The sequence below is a fragment of the Gigantopelta aegis genome, chromosome 10 (assembly GCF_016097555.1).
Source record: "Gigantopelta aegis isolate Gae_Host chromosome 10, Gae_host_genome, whole genome shotgun sequence".
Taxonomy (NCBI): Eukaryota; Metazoa; Mollusca; class Gastropoda; order Neomphalida; family Peltospiridae; genus Gigantopelta; species Gigantopelta aegis.
In genome coordinates, this window is record NC_054708.1 from 66,439,268 (window position 1) to 66,459,312 (window position 20,045).

Here is a 20,045-nt window from a genome sequence, read left to right on the forward strand (position 1 = left end):
TTTATTCTTTTCTTTATAAGTGTGCTAACTAAATCTCATTTTATGACCTTTATAACGATAACACCCAACATCTGCTGGTTTATTTTTCGTATTTGTTTAATGACGTGTGAAAGATATCGTTGACATTGTATTTTTCATAAAGTTAAAGTTTAATGGTACCACTGGAGCACATATTTTTTATAAAGAAAAAAGTTTTATTTTGTGTTGATTAACGACATCACTAGAGCACATTGATTTATTAATAAACGGCTATTGGATGTCAACGATTTGGTAATTTTGACATACTGTATAATCTTAGAGGAAATCCGCTACATTTTTCCATTAGTAGCAAGGGATCTTTTATATGTACCATCCCACAGACAGGATAACACATACCACAGCCTTTGATATACCAGTTGTGGTGCACTGGATGGAGCGAGAAATAGCCCAATGGGCCCACCGACGGGGATCGACCCCATACCGACCGCGCATGGATTGTTTTAATTTTTGTAGTTCTTTATGGAAGTATTACGTTACAGGTATGTCTTACTTCACCACGTTATGGGCGAACTGGAAGGGATCAAAGGAGCTTGGGGATACGTGGAGGGCGGAATGGGAGGGGTGTCTCGGGCAATAGCAAACTGTGCTGAAGACCACGGGGCCAGCATATTTGTAAACAAGGTGAGTACAAAATAAGTACTTTTTTTGTGTGTGTGTTTTCATTAGTTCTTCCAGAATTTCTGTTGAAATTGCATTTGGTAATGGTTGTACAATATAAAATAAAATCCTATAGGCGACAACGTTAACGTTTGTGTTTAACAACACTATATGCATTATATCAACCAAACTATGACCCACAAATATCAGTAATAAAACCCCTTGCTAAAAGTTTTAACTGAAGAGAATATTACCTTTCATGGCTCATTTTATATTTGATATAACCGGATGTTTTTATAACACCCCTAGTTGCACACAGACAGTGTGGTGCCTTGGTTTACAGGTACACGATACATGTTTCAATCACAAGGCTGCTTGACACAGTGGTAATAGATGAAATAAAACTGCATACATTTATTGCCCAAATGAAGCTAAATATTTTGACAATAAACACTGTCTCATTTATCACCAATCACAGGACTTGTGGTATTAACTGCTCTATCAAAAGTTAGGTGCACCTCGAACTTTGACCCAACCGGATGTTATTTGGTTTAGCACTACCTAATACACAGTTCAGATATTTTGTGGACTAGACTTTTATAACGCTATAAATTATCCTATTAATGTATATTTTTCCGAATATTCCAACCTTTGAAGAAACAGGGTGTATACTACCAAATCAAATCCCATAGACGACAATAGTAACGTGTGTGGTTAAAACTCCTACCTGCAGCGTATCAATCGACATAAACGCCACGAATATAAATATTACCACCCCTCACCCTTAAAGTGAATCAGAAAAAATTGGGGGTCAAGCTGCTCATTTCTGAGATAACGTGTAGCGTCTATGACTACCCTAGTTCCGCACAAAATTCGAGTACTTTTTTTATACAGGTACCCCATACATGTTTCAAGCACAAGTCTACTTGGCACAGTGGTACTAGATGAAATAAAATAGTTTTTTTTTACCCAGATGAAACTATTTGTTTACAACCAACACACTCACATTTATCACCAATCACAGGACTTGTGGTGTTCACTTCCCTATCAAAAGAACTTTGACCCAGCCGGAAATTATTTGGTTTAGTACTACCAACAATCGTGCTTCAAATTAACATTAAACCGGCCTCGGTGGCGTCGTGGCAGGCCATCGGTCTACAGGCTGGTAGGTACTGGGTTCGGATCCCAGTCGAGGCATGGGATTTTTAATCCAGATACCGACTCCAAACCCCGAGTGACTGCTCAGCAAGGCTCAATGGGTAGGTGTAAACCACTTGCACCGACCAGTGATCCATAACTGGTTCAACAAAGGCCATGGTTTGTGCTATCCTGCCTGTGGGAAGCGCAAATAAAAGATCCCTTGCTGCTAATCGGAAGAGTAGCCCATGTAGTGGCAACAGCGGGTTTCCTCTTAGAATCTGTGTGGTCCTTAACCATATGTCTGACGCCATATAACCGTAAATAAAATGTGTTGAGTGCGTCGTTAAATAAAACATTTCTTTCTTTCTTTCAAATGAACACTAAAGACTTCTTCTAGTATGTACCAGACAATCAAAGGAACATGTACAGTTTCCCCTAATTTATCTGCAGCTATTGTTCATGTAATCTGATGCAGTATTCACTGATATAGTAGTATCTGTAATGTGAATTTAGATGCTGGCTAAACTGAAATACATATTATTTACGAATTGAACATAATAATTGTTCATGAAAGTATGAAACAAAGAACTGCACTGTATGAACTGCATAGCATAAGTGTGTAAAGCAGTTCTGTGGTTCATGATTGCACGAACGTCGAAAAGTATCATGCTTAGTTTCTATAAGTTCAAATGTATACCTGTTTCTATCAATATACAATACTATGAAATTACAATGGAATTCTAAAAACAATTTGTAAAGGGAATCACATTTCTGCGGTTCGGCTTTTTCCGTAAGTAACCGAATGAGGAAATTCCAACAATTGTTTTTTCAAAATTAATGCAAACAAATTTAAATATTTAATAAAACTTATTGATTCAACATTAACAAATAATGTAAACAGTTATTGTATTAATTTGAAATAAAGAAAACAGATGAAACGATATATTATGTTTTCAAAGCATTGCCAAACGTAGTGCAACACAGGTTCACGGATATAACAATGTCTGCTTCACATAATATCATTTGGACCAATCCAAGCATTTGTAACAAAAGAGTATTTACAGATTGCCATATGGCACAACAAATGGGCACTGCCTTTGGTCTTTGAAAAGCTGTTTTCGTTTTAATGTTTTTTGTTTGAGATAGATAAATAAGCACACGTGACAAGCTAACAGTGATACAAATACATGTATAACGGATTTATTTTGGCTTATCATGTCAACAATAACTCTGTCATCTGATTGGTTGTGTTGTTTACACTAGACCGGTCTTCTTTCTTAAGTACATTTATTATTGTTATAACATGCCGTTATCTCCAAAACTGAAACCCAGTCATTTGCTATTCCCAAAATTTATCCATTTAGTAATAGCATCTGCATTGTTTTTGTTTCAGCCGGTAGCTAGTGTGCTACACGACTCGGACCACAAAATCTCAGGGGTGGTTCTAAAGGATGGTACTGAGGTGAAAGCAAAAGTCGTTCTTTCGAATGCAACGCCGAAAGTGACTTTCCTTGATCTTCTACCCGAGGTAAGTATCTTGAAACCCCTCCACCCTGTCCTAAAAGGGAACAAAACCATATTCTATAGATTTATGTAGTGTATATATGCGCTTGCACATTAGGGTCACGGTTTGTTATGGAGGGTCACAAAACTAAAGAAATATAGTGTATAAGTCTATAATGGTTATTATATTTGATTGAAACATATTTTTATTGCTTTAAAAAAAAAAAAAAAAAAAGAAGAAGAAAAGGATTAGGCAAACAATATATGTATTATTAATATTGTATGTGTTTGAGAAAAGCTTAGCTATATCATCTGTGTGCAAAAATGATTGAAGCTAAGATGGAAGTAGGCAGATTTATAGTGAACAGGTATGCGACCTATACGATTAACGAGGAATCTCTTGAAAAATGGCACTTGTCCTCGTTGAAAAAAAGGTCTTTACTCCCACCTCTCACTGTCTCCAAAAACTGCAGGCTATATATGCAATGATTTGTTAAATGTCTAAACTTATGAATTTTGACCTAACACCTGATTTTTGTTTACAGGGATTAATTCCAGCCGACCTTAGAAAGGAAATATCTCATATAGACTACAAGTCTCCTGTTACCAAAATTAATGGTATGGAAATTAACTGCTTTAGGGCCGTTCGAGAATTTATCACAAGGGGAGGGGGAGGCGGGCTGGAGGCATCGTATTTTCTGTGCATACTCACTGGTGTAGGAAGCGGGGGGGGGGAGGGGGGGGCAAGGGGCATGTGCCCCCACGTTTCAGATATTTTGCTTTATAGTTGCTTTATAATAGTGTAAGTGTATAAATATAAAAGTGTACTCCCCCCACTTTTTGGCACCTTCCTACGCCACTGATGCTTGATTTAAATTGTTAAAATTATATTGTGGGTATACCAAAAAATATTTCTCCCCCTCCAACCATATAACAAATTCTAGAACAGTCCTTATATACATGCATCGGTAATAGTATTAAGTATTCTATATGAATTCACACTATTATTGTCTACAGCCTGCGTATGCCTAGTAAATATTTAGAGCCCCAAATGTGTTATTCCATAAAGTAATGCATAGCACATTTGGCTCCATATATTTATTATGTTCAACACTGTTCGGTTATAGACTATGTGCCACTGTTTACCTGTAGGGGCGAGACATAGCCCGTAAAGCGCCCACCGGACTCTTTCTTGTTCCAGCCAGTACCCCACAACTGGTACAACAGAGGCCGTGGTATATACGTTCTACCATAATCCGGTCTTTGGAATGGTGCATATAAAATATCCCTTGCTGCTATCGAAAAAGAGTAAGCCATGGAGTGGCAGCAGCAGGTTCTCTGTGGTCCTTAACCACGTCTGAAGTTGTATATCCATAATTCAAATGTGTTGATTACGGCGTTAAATAAAACATAATTTCATTCCTTCTGTTTAGCTGTGTAACAGATATTATACGTATAGCGCCAAATCCCAGTTAAAGAGTTCACATTAAATCACTCTAAAACTTATTTGTTGAACATTCAGTCAGTGCACCACGACTGGTATATCAAAGGCCATGGTGTGTGCTATGCTGTCTGTGGTATGGTGCATATAAAATATTCTTTGCTGCTAATGAAAAAAAATGTATCGAGTTTCCTTTCTAAGTCTATATGTCAAAATAACTAAATGTTTGACATCCATTAGCCTATGATTAATAAATAACACATTCAAATTTTATAATGACTGTGATTAAGAAGTCTGTTGGTATATGCCTGTTACTGTATTGATCAGTTATTACTGTATCGATTAGTTGTTACTGTATTGATCAGTTGTTACTGTATTGATCAGTTGTTACTGTATCGATTAGTTGTCACTGTATTTATCAGTTGTTACTGTATTTATCAGTTGTTACTGTATTGATCAGTTGTTACTGTATCGATTAGTTGTTACTGTATTGATCAGTTGTTACTGTTGTTACTGTATTGATCAGTTGTTACTGTATTGATCAGTTGTTACTGTATCGATTAGTTGTTACTGTATTGATCAGTTATTACTGTATTGATCAGTTGTTACTGTATCGATCAGTTATTACTGTATTGATCAGTTGTTACTGTATTTATCAGTTATTACTGTATTGATCAGTTGTTACTGTATCAACCAGTTGTTACTGTATTCATCAGTTATTAGTGTATTGATCAGGTATTACTGTATTGATCAGTTGTTACTGTATTGATCAGTTGTTACTGTATTCATCAGTTATTACTGTATTCATCAGTTGTTACTGTCTTGATCAGTTGTTACTGTATCGATCAGTTGTTACTGTATCGATCAGTTGTTACTGTATTGGCCAGTTATTACTGTATCGATCAGTTGTTACTGTATTGATCAGTTGTTACTGTTTTGATCAGTTATTACTGTATTGATCAGTTCTTACTGTATTGATCAGTTGTTACTTGTATTGATCAGTTGTTACTGTCTTGATCAGTTGTTACTGTATCGATCAGTTGTTACTGTATCGATCAGTTGTTACTGTATGGATCAGTTATTACTGTATTGATCAGTTATTACTGTATTGATCAGTTGATCAGTTGTTACTGTATTGATCAGTTATTACTGTATCAATCAGTTGATCAGTTGTTACTGTATTGATCAGTTGTTACTGTTTTGATCAGTTCTTACTGTATTGATCAGTTGTTACTGTATTAATCAGTTGTTACTGTATCGATCAGTTGTTACTGTATGGATCAGTTATTACTGTATTGATCAGTTATTACTGTATTGATCAGTTGATCAGTTGTTACTGTATTGATCAGTTATTACTGTATTCATCAGTTATTACTGTATCGATCAGTTGATCAGTTGTTACTGTATTGATCAGTTGTTACTGTATCGATCAGTTATTACTGTATTGATCAGTTGTTACTGTATTTATCAGTTATTACTGTATCGATCAGTTGTTACTGTATTGATCAGTTGTTACTGTATTCATCAGTTATTACTGTATCGATCAGTTGATCAGTTGTTACTGTATTGATCAGTTGTTACTGTATCGATCAGTTATTACTGTATTGATCAGTTGTTACTGTATTTATCAGTTATTACTGTATCGATCAGTTGTTACTGTATTGATCAGTTGTTACTGTATTTATCAGTTGTTACTGTATTGACCAGTTGTTACTGTATTGATCAGTTGTTACTGTATTTATCAGTTATTACTGTATTGATCAGTTGTTACTGTATTGATCAGTTATTACTGTATCGATCAGTTGTTACTGTATCGATCAGTTGTTACTGTATTGACCAGTTATTACTGTATCGATCAGTTGATCAGTTGTTACTGTATTGATCAGTTGCTACTGTTTTGATCAGTTATTACTGTATTGATCAGTTCTTACTGTATTGATCAGTTGTTACTTGTATTGATCAGTTGTTACTGTATTGATCAGTTGTTACTGTATCGATCAGTTGTTACTGTATTGATCAGTTATTACTGTATTGATCAGTTGTTACTGTATTGATCAGTTATTACTGTATCGATCAGTTGATCAGTTGTTACTGTATTGAACAGTTGTTACTGTATTGAACAGTTGTTACTGTATCGATCAGTTGTTACTGTATTGATCAGTTGTTACTTGTATCGATCAGTTGTTACTCGTATCGATCAGTTGTTACTGTATTGATCAGTTATTACTGTGTTGATCAGTTATTACTGTATTGATCAGTTGATCAGTTGTTACTGTATTGATTAGTTATTACTGTATTGATCAGTTATTACTGTATTGATCAGTCGATCAGTTGTTACTGTATTGATCAGTTATTACTGTATTGATCAGTTATTACTGTATCGATCAGTTGATCAGTTGTTACTGTATCGATCAGTTGTTACTGTATTGATCAGTTGTTACTGTATCGATCAGTTATTACTGTATGGATCAGTTGTTACTGTATTGATCAGTTATTACTGTATTTATCAGTTGTTACTGTATTGATCAGTTGTTACTGTATTGATCAGTTATCACTGTATCGATCAGTTGATCAGTTGTTACTGTATTGATCAGTTCTTACTGTATCGATCAGTTGTTACTGTATCGATCAGTTATTACTGTATCGATCAGTTGTTACTGTATTGATCAGTTGTTACTGTTGTTACTGTATTGATCAGTTATTACTGTATCGATCAGTTATTACTGTATCGATCAGTTGATCAGTTGTTACTGTATTGATCAGTTGTTACTGTATTGATCAGTTATTACTGTATTTATCAGTTGTTACTGTATTGATCAGTTGTTACTGTATTTATCAGTTGTTACTGTATTGATCAGTTATTACTGTATCGATCAGTTGATCAGTTATTACTGTTTTTATCAGTTGTTACTGTATTGATCAGTTGTTACTGTATTGATCAGTTATTACTGTATCGATTAGTTGTTACTGTATCGATCAGTTGTTACTGTATCGATCAGTTGTTAGTGTATTGATCAGTTGTTACTGTATTGATTAGTTGTTACTGTATTGATCAGTTATTACTGTATCGATCAGTTATTACTGTATCGATCAGTTGATCAGTTGTTACTGTATTGATCAGTTGTTACTGTATTGATTAGTTGTTACTGTTGTTACTGTATTGATCAGTTATTACTGTATCGATCAGTTATTACTGTATCGATCAGTTGATCAGTTGTTACTGTATTGATCAGTTGTTACTGTATTGATCAGTTGTTACTGTATTGATCAGTTGTTACTGTATTGATCAGTTGTTACTGTATTGATCAGTTGTTACTGTATTGATCAGTTATTACTGTATCGATCAGTTGATCAGTTATTACTGTTTTTATCAGTTGTTACTGTATTGATCAGTTGTTACTGTATTGATCAGTTATTACTGTATCGATTAGTTGTTACTGTATCGATCAGTTGTTACTGTATCGATCAGTTGTTAGTGTATTGATCAGTTGTTACTGTATTGATTAGTTGTTACTGTATTGATCAGTTATTACTGTATCGATCAGTTATTACTGTATCGATCAGTTGATCAGTTGTTACTGTATTGATCAGTTGTTACTGTATTGATTAGTTGTTACTGTAGTGATCAGTTGTTACTGTATCGATCAGTTATTACTGTATCGATCAGTTGATCAGTTGTTACTGTATTGATCAGTTGTTACTGTATTGATCAGTTGTTACTGTATTGATCAGTTATTACTGTATCGATCAGTTGATCAGTTGTTACTGTATTGATCAGTTATTACTGTATTGATCAGTTGTTACTGTATCGATCAGTTGTTACTGTATTGATCAGTTGTTACTGTATCGATCAGTTATTACTGTATTGATCAGTTGTTACTGTATTGATCAGTTATTACTGTATTTATCAGTTGTTACTGTATTGGTCAGTTATTACTGTATTGATCAGTTATTACTGTATCGATCAGTTGATCAGTTATTACTGTTTTTATCAGTTATTACTGTTTATCAGTTGTTACTGTATTGATCAGTTGTTACTGTATTGATCAGTTGTTACTGTATCGATCAGTTGTTACTGTATCGATCAGTTGTTACTGTATCGATCAGTTGTTACTGTATTGATCAGTTGTTACTGTATTTATCAGTTGTTACTGTATTGATCAGTTGTTACTGTATTGATCAGTTATTACTGTATTGATCAGTTGTTACTGTATCGATCAGTTATTACTGTATCGATAGTTATCACTGTATTTATCAGTTGTTACTGTATTGATCAGTTGTTACTGTATTGATCAGTTATCACTGTATTGATCAGTTGTTACTGTATTGATCAGTTATTACTGTATTGATCAGTTGTCACTGTATTGATCAGTTATCACTGTATTGATCAGTTGTTACTGTATCGATCAGTTATTACTATATCGATCAGTTATTACTATATTGATCAGTTATTACTTTATTTATCAGTTGTTACTGTATTGATCAGTTATTACTGTATTGATCAGTTGATCAGTTGTTACTGTATTGATCAGTTGTTACTGTATTTATCAGTTGTTACTGTATTGATTGGTTGTTACTGTATTGATCAGTTATCACTGTATTTATCAGTTGTTACTGTATTGATTAGTTGCAGTAAACAAGCTCCCAAACTTCACTGCGGACCCGAACACCAGTGATGACCAGGCAATGCCTCACCACCAGGCCACGATTCACCTGAACTGCGAACACAGCAAGCTGATAGACGAGGCCTATTTTGACTGTCAGCGGGGCCACCTCCCCTACAAGTAAGTGTCATAGACGAGGCCTACTTGGACTGTCAGCGGGGCCACTTCCTCTCCAAGTAGGTGTCATAGACAAGGCCTACTTTGACTGTCAGTGGGGCAGGTCAGGTCAGGTCAGAAAGTTTAACGTGCACATTCAGAGCAAGCTGTTGCAGAGCACGCCTGTCCTGGGCGCAGGTATCGGCCTCAGCCGGTTCCTCCGTCCAGGACAGAAAAGGGGTGGGGAGGGTGAAGGGAGGACCGCCTGCACTGCCAGGTGCAAGGGAGCACCTGCAGTCCGACCGTGATCGGTAACAGGCGGAGGGGTGGTTGGTGCTATGGAATTTTGAGTCCCGAAGGAAGAGTCCAAAGAGAAATGGTGCGCATATATGTGAAGGAAATTAGGTGCATTTTTGAACGGTAAATAATGGAGCTACGTATGATGGCGTTGAAATGTCTCCCGTGGTTGCCCATAGGGCCCTTACAAGGGCCTGAACTGTTCAGCTCGTTGCATAACAACCCAGGCGAAACTAGTTAGCAATTGTGTATGCATAGGGTGCATAGGGAGCAGGCCGGTAGTTCCTGATGTTGTCCTCCTTCCTTCGTCCGTTTGTCCTCCTCTTCCATCTTTCCCATCTGGTGTTTCTCTCCTCTTCCATCTGTCAGCGGGGCCACCTCCCCTACAAGTAAGTGTCATAGACGAGGCCTACTTGGGACTGTCGGCGGGGCCACTTCCCCTACAAGTAGGTGTCATAGACGAGGCCTACCTTGACTGTCGTTGCAGTACCCAGATTCTATTTTTATTATTATTATTATTATTTTTTTGGTACTTACCTTTTAGTTATTTTGGGTTCGGTACGACACTTACTGTACCTTGGTTCTGAATAATGCTAGTTATTTTATGGTCCTGGGTCCCGTTCCACAAAGCGATCTTAGCGCTAAGATCACCTTAAGTGCATATGTTAGTTGTGCAGTTACGGTGATCTTTGGGCTAACATCGCTTCGTGGAACGGGGCCCACGAAGTGATCTTAGCGCTAAGATCACCTTAAGTGTATAAGGTAGCAGTTCACTTAAGTTGATCTTAGACCTAAGATCACTTCGTGGAACCGGACAGTCATAACATTAAAACAGTCGTTAAATAATATTCCGACATAATATTTGACTTTCAGCCCAATGATTGAAATGACTATTCCGTCCGTGTTGGACCCCACGTTAGCGCCTTCTGGAAGTCACGTGGTACTGCTGTTCACTCAGTACACTCCTTACAACTTTGCTGGTGGTCAGGTCTGGAACGACGAACATAGGAACGAATACGCAGATATCGGTACGTTTATAAAATGCTATTGAATTCTGCAGTCACTGTGTAGATACTTTTAAGATACAATGGCTGGATAAACTGCTGTTTTGATCACTGACCTTCAGCTGGGCTACTTTGGTTATGGATGTTAACCTTTGACCCGATTACGTAAACAGATGATGCGATGTCGGAAAATGGTAAGTTAATCATTATGAACTTTAATATAATATTATTTAGTGTCACAAAATATTATTTTATATGCTTGTCAATTTGTTTCAAGTCATGCAGCACTGGGTGAAATTGGAAATAACAAATAAATAAATGAATAAATGCGTCCACTAAAGAAGGTGTGGTGGAGGTGGCGATCTTGCAAAATTTGGCATGTATGCCGACTCCACTTATCAGGCCCATAGGAACCGGGGGGTGGCGGGGGGGGGGGGGGGGATGGTGGCGGTGGACACATGCGCCCGCCACTCGTGAGTGTGTGTTTGTGTGTATGTGTGTGTATATATATATATATATATATATATATATATATATATATATATATATATATTATACTATATTATACTCATCAAAAAACATCCTAGTAAAGAACGTTCATTTCTGTTTATCAACACACCGAAACACATTCCATAGTTTGCACATGTATCACGCAGTTGCCCCGTACACGTGCGGTGGGGTGTCATTCTCGATTTTGACAATTTCCAGGAAGGTCCATTAATCACTGTGGAACATTATTTCTGTCAATCGTTTTCATTCTGTTGATCATACAGTTGTTATTGTTTTCTTTTTAGTCATTTTTATTGTTTGAATTTGCGATTTACTAATAAAAAAACCCGTCAACTTTCACATTTCACTTCTGACCTCAATGGTCCATCAAGATCTTTGGTGGTCATAAAACCTACTGTAATACTGAACTACCGGTTGTAATGTTTGCCCAATTAATTCACTATTATCATATAACCATTTCCCACAGCTAATTTACCTTACAACTTTGGCAATTTTAAATACTTATTAGAGTTCCCCTACTTTTTGTGAAGAGGATATATATATATATATATATATATATATATATATATATATATATATATATATATATATAGTCAAACCTGTCTTAAGCGGTCACACAAGGGAGTAGATAAATATGGCCGCTTAAGACAGGTGGCCGCTGAGTACAGGTTGCCACATATATTGTTATATAGACAGGTGACCGCTTATTACAGGTGCATTAACATTATAAATCATTTAAGAGGGAAAACAGTGACCGCTTAAGGCAGGTGACCGCTGAGTACAGGTGGCCGCTAGGACAGGTTTGACTGTGTATATATATATATATATATATATATATATTGACACACAATGAAAACGCAAAAGATAGTTTTCAATACTTTGTTGTGTTTAATGAAAAATATATTTATTGGACTTCAAATAACAATTTATGAGAGGAAGCCATTGATTGGTACTTTTGTGTGGGTTTTTATCCTGGTTTTATTCTCGTTACACATACAATAGCAGAAACACACAAAATGGTGTGAAATGCGTTCACTACATGCTCAATCATGCTGCATGCAATGCATGTGAAATGCCAGTATGTGGACACATAAAAGTCACGTATTCCTCGTCACATTATTCCTCGTCACATTAAGAATACCACGACTCAGAGAAGAACAAAGGGGGCGAGCGTTGGGCATGGTTCAAGGGGGGACTTCGCAAAGCCAAGTTGCTAAGACCTTCAGAGTCTATCCATCAACGATTGGACGACTTGTTGGACGTCATCAACAGATCGGGAGTGTCCGTGATCGACCTCGACCTGGTCAACGTCCCGTTACTACCCCACGTTAAGATCGGCAGATTCGACGACACCACCTCCGTGACCGGTTCAGAACTGCGACGATGACAGCAAGCGACACGATAGGACGTCATGGAAGGCTATCCATCCGATGACGGTCATCCGTCGACTCAGAACGGCTGGCATCAGATGCAGACGCCCGAACAACGGTAACATCATGACACCGCGACATCGTGCTGCGAGACTACAGTTTGCTCTCCAGAATGGTAATCATCCACCAGCCTTTTACCGGAGCATTGTTTTCTCAGATGAGTCCCGTTTCTCTGTCTCCTTTGCTGATGGAAGAGCACGTGTGTACAGGAGACTCCATGAACGGTACGCTGACGGATGTGTGAGGGAACGGGATCAGTTTGGCGGCGGTTGTCTGATGGTATGGTGGGCAATCAACTGTGATTTCATCATTGTCCATGATGCCCTTACAGCCCAGCGTTATGTTGACGTTATTCTAAGACCAGTTCTCCAGCCTCTTTTGTGCCGTCACCGAAGACCAGAAGGTCCCCTTCTGTTTCAACAAGACAATGCCCGTCCACATACTGCAAGAATTACCCAGTCATTCCTGCAACAAGCCGGTATCACCGTTATGAACTGGCCCGCCGTTTCACAGGATTTAAACCCAATTGAACACATGTGAGATGAGTTAGGACGTCGTGTACGTCACCGCCAGCCACCACCGCGTAACGTCGCTGAGCTTGCACAGGCGTTGCAGGTGGAGTGGAGGAACATTCCTGTGGCTTATTTGAGATGTTTGTGCCAATCCTTTCCCCGTCGTCTTCACGCATGCTCACGGGCCAATGGTGGACACATCAGATACTGACCTTGATATGGGGGGGGGGGGGGGGGGGGGGGGGGGGTTTGAACTTTTCGATTACGAATGCAACTCGATTACTGATGATAACTGGTCATGTTTCCATGTGAATGTATCTCGTGAATACCAGTCATTAATGTCATATTACATTATCCATCAATTCATTGATAGTTTGTCGTTATTTGCAATGAAAAGTTGTTTTTGCGTTTTCATTGTGTGTCAGTATATAATATTTTTATTTTTAACTGAGAATTTGGCAAATTGATTTAGATTAAGGAGGGTGATCGGTATAAATATCTCCATTACTGAATTAAAGTTAGTAGTGTGTGTTTGTGTTTCAGTGTTTAACACCATAGAAGAGTACGCACCAGGTTTTAAGGAAAGTATTATTGGTACTGATCTTCTTTCACCACCGGACCTGGAAAGGGAGTTCGGATTAACAGGCGGGGTAAGTCACGGTCTGGATTCTGACTCATACTGTACTATTCCTCAAATATATCTGCAGAATGCGTATATAGGCTTAGTAGGCATCTGTAGTATGATAATTTTACCCTTTGAATCGTAATAGAGACACGGCGGAAGCAAGTAAACATGGGGGAGGGTGGCTGACTGAGATCGAGGGTGCAAAGCAAAGTTTCTAGAAGGGTTCGGGGGTATACTCACCTGTAAATGTTTTAAATACTAGATGTCCTGAAATGAAATTGCCTGCATTCTAAAGTGAAATTCATCTCTGCCTTACGATTTACTATCAGTAATATTTTTGATTCAGAATTATTGGAGATGGAGGGTTAGAGACCCCCGGCCCCTGCTCCGCCGTGCCTGTAATATACCGATAATGCCGTGTATCCCTACTGTAGAGATGTATGTAATATACTCACACTACATACACTGTGTTACTTGTGAGTATACGTGTATACTTCTGTTCAGCGTTATGGATATGTAATCAATTTTATTCTCTTCTGAACCGAACTGAACTTTATTTACACTCTGTCCGTAATTCAACGGCATATGAGGTACATTGTAATAATATAATTAAATAAATAGATGACAAGATGGCACATTCGTCATAATAATGTACATCAGATATTCAAAGGAATATATGTTTAAAAAACTAAAAAACAAGTGTATATCTATGGGTTCATACTTGCATTTGAAGATATACATTGCTTATACAAATAAAATGAAATGTAAAAACATAGATTTCAGCCACTGGACTTTAAGAATATGCGTAATTTGTTTACAGAAGACTGCTAGCTTTCTAAGAACACCAGGTGTTTTTTTTTTACTGTCAAATAGCATTCTAAATTTGTAAACGTTTTGTCTGGACTGGCAACACTTTGGCAGAAGTCTTGTTCTTTCATTTTTAAAAAAGGACAACCCATTATATAATGAAATACATCACCAATTTCGTTATTTGTACACAGAAAGCATGTTCTATTTGTTAAAGTTATTTTTTTTCCATCTGTCTTTTTCAATGGGAAGATAATGATTCAAGATTCGAAAATGTAATAATGGTAACTAATATGTTTTCTCTAAATTGGTTAAATAAGTCTGGAACACAGTATTTGATTTAAACAGTCTAACAGTCCGTAACAAAATGCTTTAGATGTGTTAACAGTGCCATTGTTCCATGTTTGTTAGAACTGATCCTGTAATCTTAAAACAATTATTTGTTTTAATAGATTTACATCTGGTAGCTGCTTACACTGTGCAGTCCATACATTATTATATCCAACGTCATCCAAGACAGATTCGATAAACTTTAACAATTTATGATCATATATTCCATTATTATAATCATTCAGCAATAATTGATGTATCAAGAATGATAACTTTGGTTGTTTTCGAATTAATAGTTTAAACCAAAACGTGATCATTCTTAATTTGACATCAAGGGAGACTGGGTAACGCCCCGGTTCTCCATATAACATATTTACAGGCGTTGAACACCCCTTTCCACTCATTACTTATACTGTAATTAATAATTACTGATAACGTATTGATCAAGGGAACCGTTGTTGTAGTTGAGCAATTTAACACAAATACAAGCTCGTCATCAGGAGACTCATCCATTATACATACTGCCACATACGTACATACGTATCCGTACCTGAAACAGAATGACATTTCGTTTATGCAAGATGCGTTTTCATAATACATGTGCAGATACACGTGAAGTTGTTAGAGAATTTTACTTTCTGCCTGGCTGTTTCAGCAAATTGCTTCCATACATTATATATGAACACATCACGTGCTTTCCGTTTTCCTTTTGTTTTCTAGTATTCGTATAATTGATTGTAAGTGCTATCAACACATGTTAATTGAGCGTGTTAAACATTCAGGACTTTGAGGAGTCAACTGAATACACAATACACAGTCACATTAGTCCATTATTCGGCGACAGCAAGCGACTCCTGCGTTCTAAACCTATTTCACTGGTGCCATTTCGTTGTTTTTGTCAGCGAAATGAAGTTTTCTACTGGGATGTATGCGGCCATTGGAACTGATTGAACGCTGGAACGCTTCTCGTTTCGACAGCCTGCACCACCAGGTTGGATTCTTTTTTAGCGAGATTCCTTGCCTCCACGTCATTTCTCCGTCTGACTGTCGACTTGGTTTTGTTTTCGTAACTCGTATGACGGCCATTCTGCAGAACGCCACAGTTGTTCGCGTTTAGTCACTACATGTCCGAGCCTGTCCTAGCAGCACCACCCCACTCTAAGAAGAAATAGGAAGCGGGCTCGGCCCCTACTACTCTTTTTCTAGACTTTACCTTGCTTTATAGTGATACCATCTCGTATCCTCCGGAGTCGGGCCCGTCCGCACCACTATACCAAACCATGACGACTGGACTATACCGTAGTCTGATATTCTCTCTATCGTTCAGACGGATCCGGCTTCTCAAGATCTGTATTTCAGCACAGCACTACACCTTCAACGTCTATCGACTGTCAATCTAGGGGTTTTCTTGACGGGATGCAACCCATCTCGTCCCTTTAAGCTGTGCACCCAAACGGCCCTAACGAGACCACTCGCGTGGACATATCGATCGGACTTTAAACTTTTAGATCTGCGTTCAAAATTTTATGTCGAAATTACTTCTTTTTTAAAAATATTATTAAATAGTCCGATCCTCTCTTCTTTCTCTTATTTAATTTTGGACTGTCCTTCTAAAATGCTCCAAATTATATAAATATTCGGCCGAGCAGTCAATTCTTTTTATTTTTGGCTTGTAACCTTTTTTTTTTACTTTTTTTATTTTTTATTCTGTTAACTTTTTTACTAATTGCTATTTTCAAAATTCTGTCCATTTTCAACACTAAGTTCAGTTAATCTACAAACCCATAACACATTTGGATAAAGTTACAAATGAGTGAAACACAAGTCTGCGACTTTGAAATGGTGAAATACCCTTTAAAAATAGACTAAAACTCGACTTCATAGCTTCATACTTCTGAGACGCACGTGCGTTTTTAAAAATATGAGAAATGCATTTTGTGATATTACAAACACTAGGATGACCAAACTCCCTTCGAATGTACAAAAACTGATGATCTAAACAATGAAATCTATGTAAAGTATGATTTCACTTATCAGAAACGGGTCTAATAGTAAAAAATATGCCGTAGTGTTTTAAAACTAGGGTATGACCCTTTAACATACGCCAGTTTGTGCTATGTTAGATGATTCCGGAGGATAAACGAATGTCTCCGGTTATATAACAGAGGTGGGCTCTAGTGCAGGTTTGACAGAGCATTAGTTCAAACAAGTCTCTTACTGAAAATCAGGCAAAAATAATAATAAAGTTACATGTAAATTAATTAAATTAACATTGCAAAAAGATTATTTAATTATTTTTAACCACTATACATACATACATACATACATACATACATTGTAATAATACATACATACATACATACATACATTGTCAGTGGAGCTTACTCTGTCCAAATATATTATTTTTGCCACCACCACTACCAACCCAATTCTTTTTAACTATACCCGTACAGCTATGGTAGATAGTTCTTTATCGTATATATTAAACTTTCAGAATATATTCCACGGATCCATGTCTCTCGATCAGTTGTATATGGCGAGACCGCACCCAGCTGTGTGCAACTACAGAACACCGGTGAAAGGGCTGTATTTGTGTGGGAGTGGGGCACATCCAGGTAAACATGGGTATGGAAAGAAGTTCTCTCTCTCTCTCTCTCTCTCTCTCTCTCTCTCTCTCTCTCTCTCTCTCTCTCTCTCTCTCTCTCTCTCTCTCTCTCTCTCTCTCTGTCTATTGATCTATATCTCAGACTCAGACAGACCGACAGACAGACAGACTGACAGACAAATACAATACCGATATGGATCGATATAGCGTTTAAACCACTTCCCTTTATGAAATTGTGTTATGTTTGTCGATCTCCCTTTACAGTAGTTTACAACTGAATTTTTTCGATTGCAGTTCCTCACTTTATTGCAAAATCCCGTTCCAGCCAGTGCACCACGACTAGTTTATCAAAGGCCGTGAGATCTTTTTTAAGCACCATCCCACAGACAGGATGGTATATACTTCGGCCTTTGATATACCAGTCGAGTCGTGGTGCACTGGCTAGAACGAGAAACAGGATAATGGGCTCATCAACGGGGATCGATCCCAGACCGACGGTTCACGTAATAAATGGTGGTTGTTTGTTTGCAGGTGGCGGAGTGATGGGATCACCAGGAAGACTGGCAGCTCAGGCCGTCCTAGCCGATTACAAGAGACTCAAGTAGCACGTGCAGTTCTCTTTGACGCTGGTGTCACCGAGGGAGGAGAGGCATGGGGACATAACTCCTCAGAAGTCACTGGCGGGCCCCCCCCCCCCTGCCCCCCCCCCAATCACATCGATTTCCCACCACCACCTTTTATATTTGCCTGTCGTTCTGTAACACGTGTAAAAACAGAGTTAGTGTTTCCCCTACTGGCTACGCCAGTGCTCCAAATCACACACACACACACACACACACACACACACACACACACACACACACGTACGCACACGTACGCACACACAATCACACACCTTTTTTTCTTACCACCTTTTCTACTTACCTGTCGCTCCATAGCACGACTTATAGACAGAATGGATGCCCTACTCTCAATATGAGTGGCCCCAATATACAATCCTGGCTACGCAAATATTTGATGATATGGAGTATTGAGGCCTGGATACGCATTGGCTACGTATACGGCTAGGTTGGGTCACACTATGAGCGTTGCGTTGGCAATACGTGATTTCTATGTTGTCACATAAAGTACATGGATATGGCATGCTGTGTGTAAGAGGGACATTGATGTATCACGTGAAGGTAGCCATGAGGACTATAAACATCAGCGATATTTTGTATTCGGCATTGTATGTGTCAAGAAATGAAACATTTTTCATTTTCATCCCAATGCAATGTGACAACGTAACGCAGAATGAACGCAATGCGCATGGTGCGACCACTGCGGTATTTATAGGTCGTTTCCATTTCAATGCGATCATGGTCACAACGTGGGTACATATCGCATATAAAACTCTTAGTGTGAGTAGGGTACTTTTAATAAGTTAAGCCCCGGCCACTGGCTGGAGTCTCATTAATATGCATGATAAATCATTAATATGCAAATATATGCACGAAGTCACAAGTCAGTTGTATAGAGGAATGGTCGGGGCATTTTAAGCACTAATGCCTGTGTTGATCAGTCCATTACTTAAGCTAGAACAACGGATAGTAATTATTGTTTTATACGGAAAAACTGTACGAGACGTGTGACCGTTGTATGAATCTGAACGACAAAACCGTAACACATAATCTGGGCCGTATCTCCGCACAATGCAGTGGAATAGGCGTTTGGCAAAATAGTGCTTGATTTCACGACTCTGTATCTAGTGCGTCGTCTGTAGGAAGACAGCCACTCCCGAGTAAGTAAGTAACTATTTTGACGTGTTTTGAACACGCTGACTCGGGTCAGGTCCACTCCCGAGGTGATCTTTTACTGGTGATTTCATCTCTCTTGTGTCGCCACAATGAGGATTGCCACTCACAGATAAAAATGGAATGAGTAAGTGTATAGTTTTCAGACGAATCAATAAAATCAATACGGGAACACCAGTCTTCTTTGCGCAAACATGGTGGACACGACCAAGACTCGGTATTAATCCTCCCCCGCCCCCCTCCCAACGTTTCAGGTACATTGAATGGCCTTTTTTCTGCGATATAAACTGACCTTTTTGTTGTTTGCTAGATCACCATTATTTTATTTTAAATTTTTTTAAAAGATGTGGCATGATTAATAGCAATTTATTACAATATTGACCCCCCCCCCCCCCCCCCCCCCTCCGTCCGAGAACAAGATCAGATCCGCGATGGGTGTACCTGATCCTCTTTTGGATATGGGCACGTTAAATGAGTTTCCCATTCCAATTACAATGTTGTTTGTAAGAGCTGGCAAACAGAGTATTAAAATTAATGTACTCGTTTTAAATTGATGTTTACAACTGAAAAACATATATATATATATATATATATATATATATATATATATATATATATATATATATATATATATATATATATATATACGATT

At 38.0% G+C, this 20,045-nt stretch overlaps 1 protein-coding gene across 1 annotated transcript in view; it reads left to right on the forward strand.

Annotated features, from left to right (window-relative positions):
- The window catches only part of LOC121384024 (pyridine nucleotide-disulfide oxidoreductase domain-containing protein 2-like), a 31,434-nt gene extending 11,482 nt beyond the window's left edge, over window positions 1-19,952 (forward strand). Inside the window, exons 9-16 of the mRNA XM_041514166.1 lie at window positions 519-660; window positions 3,170-3,304; window positions 3,825-3,897; window positions 9,348-9,504; window positions 10,651-10,805; window positions 13,777-13,883; window positions 17,490-17,610; window positions 18,132-19,952. Of these exons, the coding sequence (XP_041370100.1) occupies window positions 519-660; window positions 3,170-3,304; window positions 3,825-3,897; window positions 9,348-9,504; window positions 10,651-10,805; window positions 13,777-13,883; window positions 17,490-17,610; window positions 18,132-18,205 (964 nt within the window). The 3' untranslated portion in view covers window positions 18,206-19,952. The remainder of the gene's footprint in view (window positions 1-518; window positions 661-3,169; window positions 3,305-3,824; window positions 3,898-9,347; window positions 9,505-10,650; window positions 10,806-13,776; window positions 13,884-17,489; window positions 17,611-18,131) is intronic.
- Window positions 19,953-20,045: the final 93 nt, after the last annotated feature.